This window comes from Phocoena sinus, chromosome 2 (assembly GCF_008692025.1).
Source record: "Phocoena sinus isolate mPhoSin1 chromosome 2, mPhoSin1.pri, whole genome shotgun sequence".
In the NCBI taxonomy this organism is placed as follows: Eukaryota; Metazoa; Chordata; class Mammalia; order Artiodactyla; family Phocoenidae; genus Phocoena; species Phocoena sinus.
This window is the reverse complement of record NC_045764.1, coordinates 127,341,145-127,350,569: the sequence shown is the minus strand read 5'-3', so window position 1 is coordinate 127,350,569 and position 9,425 is coordinate 127,341,145. Positions and strand designations below refer to the sequence as shown.

The following is a 9,425-nucleotide window of genomic DNA, read 5'->3' as shown; positions in this document are numbered from 1 at the left end:
GGCAACTAAACGCACACCGCTGTGGAGATCCTGCATGCGGTAACGAAGATCCCACATGCTGCAACTAATACCTGGCACAGCCAAATAAATAAGTAAATATTTTTTTAAATAAATAAAATAAAATAAACATGATAGTATACTTTATAGAGTTTTATAGGAAAAATATTCTCTGCATAATCTTTTAGGAAAAATATGAAAATGTGTAAAAATATATAATCCAAGTATACATTTGTGTTTAAAAATTTAAGTTTCATTATTTCTGTACGAGTTACACGCTAATGTTCACCATAAGTCTTAATAGTATATTCAAGAATTGCAAATTGTTTAAATTTCAAGTCACAGAATCTATTCTAATGATAGTGAAAATCTTTGTTTCAGGATATTACTATGATATTCATTACATAATTACCTTTTGGCACTGAAAATTTAAAAACACACTGTCCCCATAGTTTTTACATTTAAAAGGAATAATATTCACTTTGAAGCAGACTTTTGCTATTTTGGGTATAACAACTCAACACCATGCCCTTATCTATTAGTTTATGGGGGGGGACTATGGTGATGGCCCAGAAATGAATCTGAATGACAGGAAGTTGTTAAACGTACAAAGAGTATTTCAAATGTATGAATAATCTTAATATTACAGAAAGCCTGGAATAGAAGATATTTCTTTCAAAGCTTTTTGGGGAAGAGATACTGATAAAAAAATTAAAATGGCACCGAAAGAAAATTCCTCAAGAAATTTAATCTGAATGTTGTGATAAGTGAATTCTGGTTAAGGATGAAGTGGCAATTTGAGATGTGGTTTAAGGATGTAAAATTTCAGAGTATTAGAAGAGGTCTGATGTTAGAAGAGCAAGATTGAGCTTTAATTTCAAGAATAGCCTGGAAATTTTGACTAAAGGTGAAATCAAGGCATTAACTTCGAAAGCTACTGATTACTTGGGAAAATTTACAATTTGGGCCTTGAAAGTGAAATAGAAACTGCAAGGTTGTTGGTCCAGTTACAAGAACCGTAGAGCTAAATATGAAAGCTTTCTTTAGGAACACATTTAACGCCTAAAATGATAGGGTATGTTTATGGGTTAGCAAGGTGACGTAAGATGAAGCAGAGCAGTTAACTATGTACGAGCCAATAAGTTGCCAGAATCAGGCAATAATTATTAGAATAAGGCAGGAACTAGAATCAGGTGGAGGTGGACATTGTCTGGAAATGAAAAGGAAGCAGCGGTCTGAAAAATGGGCTAGCAGAGGAACAGCACTGCAAGGCTATCCAGGGCTAATACTCTGGGGAAACCGAGAGGTGGTGTGCTCCCCGACCTGGTGTTTAATCAGCTGAAGCACGGCTGACCACACTGCAGAAATCTGGGTATGAGGCACCGTCATGTGACATTATGCCTTGAGGGCCAGGTAGATCACACAAGACGGGAGTAGGTTGAGATTTCTCTGCTATGAGAAAAGCCAACACTTGGTCTCAGTGTGGGGAAACCACAGGAAGTGCCAGTGCATGTGATGAGGTAGGAGAGAAACTTGGATGGTGTCTCGACATTTAGGTAATGCCAACATTGTGTTAAATGTTGCTGAGAGTTTCAACAAAATGAGAACAGAAAAAATGATCACTGGATTTAACAACTACCAATTAATAGCTACCCCAATCAATAAATATTCTTCTATAATATCTATTTGAATGGCTGCATAGAATCCCATTGCATGGCTGTACCAAAATCTGCTCAACCAGTCCCACTGTTGAATTCTTAGCTTTTTCCCAAACTTTTAGAATCATGTTTCTTGAGCATGCTCTCAAAGTTGGAATTGCTGGATCAAAAAAGGTATGCACGTTCTAAAGGCTTTTTATACAGCTACCAAACTACTCTCTAGAAAGGTTTTATTAATATAATTCTACCACTCCAAGGAAATACAGTAATTGTTTTTAAAAAAAGCCTTTTCCATTTTGATAGGTGATATGTAGTATCTTATATTTGCATTTTTATTATTAACGAAGTCACAGGTTTCCTGATCATTGGCTATTTATGAATAGCCTGCCCATAATATCTCTTGCACCAAATGAGAGTTGTAAACAGGGCAAATTGGTGAAATATCTAAGAGACTGAAATGCTGGTTTAGCGAAGTGAATAAAGCATATAAAGTTGTTAGAATCACAGCTTGTGAATGTATTAGCTTTGTAACTTTCGTCAGGTAAGTTCTCAGGCCCTATCTTCTCATCTGTGAAACGGGGATTAGGCCTACCTTGAAGTGTTGTGAACAATGGATAACGTACATGATGCTGTTAATTATGACAATTATTCAGATGGTTATTTTGCAGAGGTAACTGCACCATGGCACAGGAATCTAAAAAATGCATAATGTTGGTTTGAAGAAACTAAGGCTATTTCTGATATTTCCGTCACCCCTATTCCTGCCCCTCCTCCCGGCTGTTGGTGGTGTCACTATGGCAACGAGCACACGCTGCCCGAGGCTCAATTCTCTGGCGGTTACAGACCTCCGCCGCCTCACTCTCCGCAGACCAGCGACTCTACGACGCGTTCCTCCCACTCGGTCTCAGATTCATCTCCCTTGGCTCCTGGGCAAGGAGCCGAGGGGCAGCATGGCCAAGGCGGCAGCCTCTTCGCCGCTGGAAGACTTGGACCTGAGCGGAGAGGAGGTCCAACAGCTCACCTCCGCCTTCCGGGACCCGGAGTTCCGGCGAATGTTCTCCGAGTACGCCGAGGAGCTTACGGACCCCGAGAACCGGCGGCGCTACGAGGAGGAAATCACGGCCCTGGAGCGTGAGCGCGGAGTGGAGGTGCGGTTCGTGCACCCGGAACCGGGCCACGTGTTGCGCACCAGCCTGGATGGGACCCGGCGCTGCTTCGTGAACGTGTGCAGCAACGCGCTGGTGTGCGCGCCCAGCAGCCGGCCCGGCTCCAGGGCCGCGACATCCGGCAGCCAGTGGTCTCTGCCCTACAGCCTGGCGCCGGGCCGCGAGTACGCTGGGGGCCGCGGAAGCCGCTACACCGTCTACGACGTCGTCTTCCACCCAGACGCTCTTGCGCTAGCCCGACGCCATGAGCGCTTCCGCCAGATGCTGGACGCCACGGCCCTGGAGGCCGTGGAGAAGCAGTTCGGCGTGAAGTTGGACCGCAGGAATGCCAAGATCCTGAAGGTCAAGTACAAGGGGACCCCGGAGGCCGCCGTGCTACGCACGCCCCTGCCCGGGGGCTCCCCGGCCCGGCCCGAGGGGGAGCCGGAGAGCCCTCTCCCCGATTTCCCCTACCCGTATCGGTACCCGGAGGCCGCCGGGAGCGCTGCGATCCCCAGGCCCCAGGCGCCCTCCCATCCGGAGGCCGTCCTGCAGCCCGCCCCCACTGAGCCTAGCTACAGCGTGGTGCAGCGCCACCACGTGGACCTCCAGGATTACCGCTGCTGTCGGGACTCGGCCCCCAGTACTGTGCCCCAGGAGCTCGTGGTCACCATCGAGCTGCCGCTGCTGCGCTCGGCCGAGCAGGCGGCGCTGGAGGTGACGGGAAAGCTGCTGTGCCTCGACTCGAGGAAACCCGACTACCGGCTGCGGCTCTCGCTCCCGTACCCGGTGGATGACAGCTGCGGCAAGGCGCAATTCAACAAGGCCCGGCGGCAGCTGGTGGTCACGCTACCTGTAGCGCTGACCGCCAGGCACCCGGAGCCCGCCGCGACCCCGGAAGAGGCCGCCGACCGTCCCGGAACTGACTGCGCGCCATGCGCTTCCGCTCACCAGGGGCAGGTGGGCCCAGCGGGGGTTGGTGGGGCGGACGGAGGCTCGGATCCCAGCCGAGGCTGGACTGCCGACGCCGGGATCACCACCCCGGACGCCACCGGGGGGGAGCACGTCTCAGCACCCGAAGAGCGGGATTTCAGCGGGCAAGAGAGATCAACAACAGGCATCCGGGAGGAGCCGCCTTCCGGAGCTGGGAACTCACCTGGGGACGGTGGCGAAGGCGCTCCTAGTACTTCATCCGGGGACCTTGACAGGGGGTCTTCTGCAGGAAAAGTGAGTGCGCGCCGAACTCTCGGCGTGGAGGCGCTGGAGGCCCGGGAAGGCACCCGCAGGGAGCCAGCTGATCGAGCCATGAGTGGTCCCGGGACCGACCGCGGGGAACCTCTGTGCCCGCCTTTGCAGTGTAATCAGGATGAAGAATCCCTGACTCTGCTCATTCAAGTGCCTTGGATCCAGCCTCAAAGTCTTCAAGGGGAAGTGACCCCCCTCTGGTACAAATTGTCCTTCTCCACCCAAGACTTAGTTTATTATTCCTTCTTTTTGCAATTTACTCCAGAGAATAAGTTGAATACCAAAGAACCAGTGGTTAGCATTTCTTCAAACAATGCAGTGATAGGACTGGCCAAATCTCCAGAGTGCCATGGACAGTGGAGAGAATGGTATTATGGTTTAAACAACGATTCTTTGGAGGTAACAGTTCTTTCTAGAGTCCTAATATTTGAAATATTCTGTTCCACTTGCTATCACAGGCACACTCTCAGTTTATCCTAAACAAAGGATTTTCCATTATAACTTCTCTTCTGATGACTTGAAATTGATGCACTTGATGAAAGATGTTAAGTACACTTAAACGCATATTGAAAAAAAACAAAAAACAACTTAACGCATCCTCTCTGGTGGATGGGTTTCCAATCTTCACAGTTGCCCTTGAGAAGGGCTGTAACTTTAGTCATATTCTCAAAGGGGTTGTGACACAAATAGGTTTAAGAGGCATTCTATTGTAGCCATATTTTAAGTTGGTAAATAGCTTTTTCCAACCTTAGAAAGTAAATCGTTTACTTCCGGAGAGCAAAAGTAACTCAGCCTGTGCCACACAGTTCTTTTGTAGGAAAACCAACTCGCAGGTGTGAATCTAAATCCCTTGCCCTCTCGGCCATATGGTACTGCTTAATTTCAGTCGCTGATATTGGTGGGGTTGTCTTCTGGTGGGCGTTATATTACATTGAAATTACCTCTTTTTGCATCTGTTTTAATCTGTTCCCTGCTAGTACTTGGCACAATGGCTGGCATTTAACAAAGTGTAATATAAGCCTTTGTTGGTACCAACATCACATCAGCTACATCTCTTTTGGGCAAAAACTGGGGCTGTGCATTATCAGGTTTACCTAGGATATCATTTTGTAGTTGCTACTATACCTTTCAGATTACTGAGGATCTTGAGATTCAATATTCCAGTACTATTGGCAAATACTGGAAAAAAAAAAAGTTTGACATTCTATAGAACTTTTTAAACTCATAAGTGAACAATTAATTGGTATTTTTGATTGAGGTTTGTATCAATGTTACATGTAAATTTTTTTTAGCTCTTTTAAGATATTCAAGGGTTAAATTCACAACACTAGTTGCACAGATTATATATTAAAAATTAAGTTTGGGGCCTTGGCTTTAACCTGCCAGGAAGTTTTACTTCTTCCTGTATTTTTCTAGAAATTTGCTAATAAGTTAAATTTTTATTTTATGAGGTGTATCTTCTGTGAGAAGTGGTTAATTTGAAAACCTCCAAAAATGGTAAAGTAAATAGCCAGGGCTAGGTAAAATACTTTGTGAGAATATAAAATATGAAATCGGCTATCTGTTTATGTCATCAGAAGGGGAAAGTTAGGAAAGGGCAGTCGTTTTCCTGGAATTGTTTTAATAAATGTGAAAATAAATCACAATGTGGGAAAAAAAACTATATGGACAAGCATTTGAGAGAATACTAAAGAATGTATTTTCTTACCTAGCCAAGAACTAAAAGGCAAACTGGTCACACAAAATTTAAATAGATCCTGTCTGTGTATCTTTTGCTGACTCATTAGGAAGTGTTATAAAATTAAATTACATTTTCTAGCTTGGACTGCATTTATAACTCTAGAGGTGATGTTATTCTTACAAAATAGAGGGGAAAAAAAGGGAAGATAATTTGTAAGTAAGATTACTTGGAGGGAAAACATACCTCAGATTTAATAGAGACCTAGAAAAGGAACTAAGACTTGTCTTCTAGGGTCTTTTCCTATATATGTATGTACTCTTGCTGTTCTTATTGCTCTGTACAATACTCAGTTTTCTTTTGCCAAAATAGCATAGGAATAACATTAAAATAAACATTTTAAAAGTGCAATTCTGAACTGTGTGAGAACTTTTATGAGCTGTTTTTAGATACAACTCTGTCAAGTATGACCAATAAGGTAGAATTTTTTTTTCTCTTTTTATTTTAGGAAAGGTTATTTGTCAGTGAAGAAAACGTTAATGAATTTCTTGAAGAGGTCCTGAGCCCTCCATTCAAACAGACAATGCCCCTAACCCCACCATTAATTGAAGTTCTTCAGGTTACCGATAGTAAGATTGAAATACATGCAAAGGTAAGGATTTTGGTGGGCTCTATAGAGTCGTGATTTGGGACAAGGTTGAAGCCTAACAAATAACTTAATTCTTGATTTCTTTATATCATAACTTTAAACTAAGTGGACATGATGGCTGGGAAGAGTGATGTTAAGAGGAATAAAGACTTTTTTATATGTATTTTACTATTAAACATCTGCAGTTCCTTTTCATTTATGTTATCTCCTTTAATCCCAAAATAACTGTTCAGTGAGGAATGGAGAGAGACTAACATTTCGGAATTATGAGTATTAGTCCAAGGACAAACAGCTTTTTTTTGACTCTCAAACCATGGGAACTATGTCATCCAGTTTGTTCATTCTTTCTAGTTGAACTTAAGTTTGGTTATTTTTATAGTCTTCAGTATTGGACACAAATGAGTAACTAGGACAATTGACTTGTAATGTGAATTCAGGGGAAAGAGGCTCTAAAGAATCACAGAAATACAAGAAAATTCAAGAAACTCAAGAATGCCCTTATAAGAATGACTGCTAATGGGTTTTATAGGCCATGTTAAAAGGTTTGTAGGCCAGGATTATTTTATCCTGAAAGAGATGAAGGGTCAATGAAAGTATTTAATCAGAGAATCAATGCCAGGTTTGTATGATTAAAATATGACTGGCAGCATTTGGAGAATGACTTTGAGGGGGAAGCCAGAGGGCCTATCTGTAAGTCTACTGGGTTACTCCTTCACAACTTAAAAAAGTTTCCAGCGGGTACAATTTACTTTTCTATTTGTTTCAAAGAATTATTAATTTGCTGTTTCTCCTGACATAGTTGCAAGAATGTAGTAACTCTGAGCAGCTTCATGAGAAGGAAGAGCGAGCCAATGAAGGAAGTCATCTAACTGAAAAAGGAAGTCTACAGCATGCTACTACCTCAGCTGATTCCAATTCATCTGTAGCAGTCAAAGTACTAGAAACAGACAGTTGTGGTTCAGTTGCATGCTTGCAACAAGGGGCCCTTGATGTTTCTCAAAAGCCGTCTGCAAAGTCTCAGCAACCTGAGTCAAAAATGGAACCTGAATTTATAAAAGACAAAAGTGCTGTTCACTCAAATGATGAAAAAGATAATTTAAAAGAACCAGTAATAACTGAAGAGAAAGAATTAGATGGAGATCACCTATCTTCATTACTGAACAAAACTGAAGTTCACAATACACCTGGTTTTGACAACATAAAGGAAACCAATATGCAGGATGGTCGTGTGCAGATTATTAAAGATCATGTGACTCATTGCTCATTCAGTTTTCAGAATTCTTTGCTTTATGACTTGGATTAATTCTGTATCATCTTAGAATTTAACTAAAAATAGACTCTGTTTACTATCTTAAAACCAAAGGTATTCAAGAAAGTATAAAGTTTGCAATTTTTATTCTCATAGGGAAACTGAAGCTATTTATTTTTTTGCATGTAGAGTTTATACAAAGCTTCCTTAATTATGGAAATAAGTTTTGTGATTCCTCTGATGTATATTTTTTCTAATAGTTAAACATTTAGTTTTAATACAACCTATTTATATTTACTTCTGTGTTGTTTTTGGCTTTTGTTTGCCATTACTTTAATAAAATTTCAAAATAAATACTCATTAAAAGTTGTGTCTGTCACAGAGTATTTCTAAAGAATGCAATTAACTAGAAGCACACTAGAGTGCATGTGTTGGTGGGAGGAGAATCTCAAAACTATGCATTTATAAGTCTCACTAAATAGGATGTACTTATGCTTGTCATAGAGATTCTGAAAGAACTTTACTAACCAATATTAAATGATCCAAACAATACAAATACACTGAAATTTAGTATTTTTGCTTCAACTGTGTATTTTACTCTTCTCATATATGTCACCATGTATATATATATGTGTGTATACATATATATAAATAACAGGTTATTTGTTAATGACCTTGAAAATTCAAAATTTTAAAAGAATTTTTTGGAAATTATTCAAACATTCCTTGGTTTTATAGAATTAATTTACAAATTTTAGAACAGGACAAATTGCCTAAGAATTTGCTCCAACAGGAAAATTGTCTTCATTATATTATTACATGAAAACAACAAGAGCTAGTGTTTTCTAATCAATTTCTTTTATAACACCTAAAAGAGGGCAGCAGATAATTTATCAACAGTGGCTAAGTTATGAATTTTGTGGAATAGTATTTTTATTTGAGGCCAGGAGAAAATCCCAACAGATTTTTTTTTCCTCACAAAAAATTTTAGGACAACATGAAAGACAATATAGAAAGGAAAATATTTGTTGATCTAATCGCTGACCCCAAGGCCTTGAGCTGATCTATTTCTGTTCCAAAAACAGCTACTAATTCAAACCTCTGGCCTTACCTTAGTCCTGGAAACTAATTTCTTTAGTCCTTTGAACTAGGGAGGTCAGGTCAGAGCACCAAAAACTGGTACGAAGCCTAGCAGTTCATTCTGATTTACATTTATAACCCCAGTAAAACCTGGAACCAGAGGGCTGAGGGCAGTATAAAGGTAGCTCATAAAGCAAGAGAACTATTTGCTCCATTGTAGATGACCATATACATTTCTCAACCATAATAGGAATCTTAATTTGATGGAATAATAGTTTTGAGACTGTCCATTAGGTACAGTTTTCTTAGATTGAAATGACTATTGCAGTACCTACACAGAAAGTAGTCTATATTTATGATTGAATACAATTATATACTGTTAAGGAAAACTTTCATGTTAAATATGGAATAAATTTTAAGCCTGCTTCCTATTATTTACTGTCTGTCCTTTTAAAAAGTATGATTTCTGTTAAAATAAAGCTGGCACTAGAACATGTTTCACTTTGGCAGGACTGAACTTTGTATCATTTCTGGCTGTACTTCACTTACATAGCAGCTTTTTATTGCTCATTATCTATGCCTGGCTAATTTGGAAGCCAGTTTCTTCCAAAGGGATGCACTGTCAAGAGCTGGGTTTTCTTTATTTCAAACTCAGTTATACAATGTACAGATAATATGTAATGCTAACTTTAAACCTTGTAGAATGTCTTTACTGGATTTTGGT

The 9,425-nt window shown here is 40.9% G+C and overlaps 1 protein-coding gene across 2 annotated transcripts; it reads left to right on the top strand.

Moving 5' to 3' along the window:
* The first annotated feature begins 190 nt into the window (after positions 1-190).
* Positions 191-9,346, top strand: DNAAF2 (dynein axonemal assembly factor 2). 2 transcript variants are annotated; one of them, XM_032622952.1, is made up of 3 exons: positions 191-4,444; positions 6,232-6,375; positions 7,172-9,346. In XM_032622952.1, the coding sequence occupies exons 1-3, from the start codon at positions 2,357-2,359 to the stop codon at positions 7,673-7,675; spliced, it is 2,736 nt and encodes a 911-aa protein (XP_032478843.1). In that variant the 5' UTR covers positions 191-2,356; the 3' UTR covers positions 7,676-9,346. The 2 variants fall into 2 exon arrangements, with proteins under 2 accessions (XP_032478843.1, XP_032478844.1); XM_032622953.1 differs by having other exon boundaries at positions 4,112-4,245; positions 7,172-8,230.
* The last annotated feature ends 79 nt before the right edge of the window (positions 9,347-9,425 follow it).

Coding starts and splice junctions, on each gene's coding strand:
- DNAAF2 (XM_032622952.1), top strand. CDS start 2,357: ATGCATAATGTTGGTTTGAAGAAACTAAGGCTATTTCTGATATTTCCG. Junction 4,445..6,231: donor TAAACAACGATTCTTTGGAG/GTAACAGTTCTT, acceptor TTTTTATTTTAG/GAAAGGTTATTTGTCAGTGA. Junction 6,376..7,171: donor AGATTGAAATACATGCAAAG/GTAAGGATTTTG, acceptor CTCCTGACATAG/TTGCAAGAATGTAGTAACTC.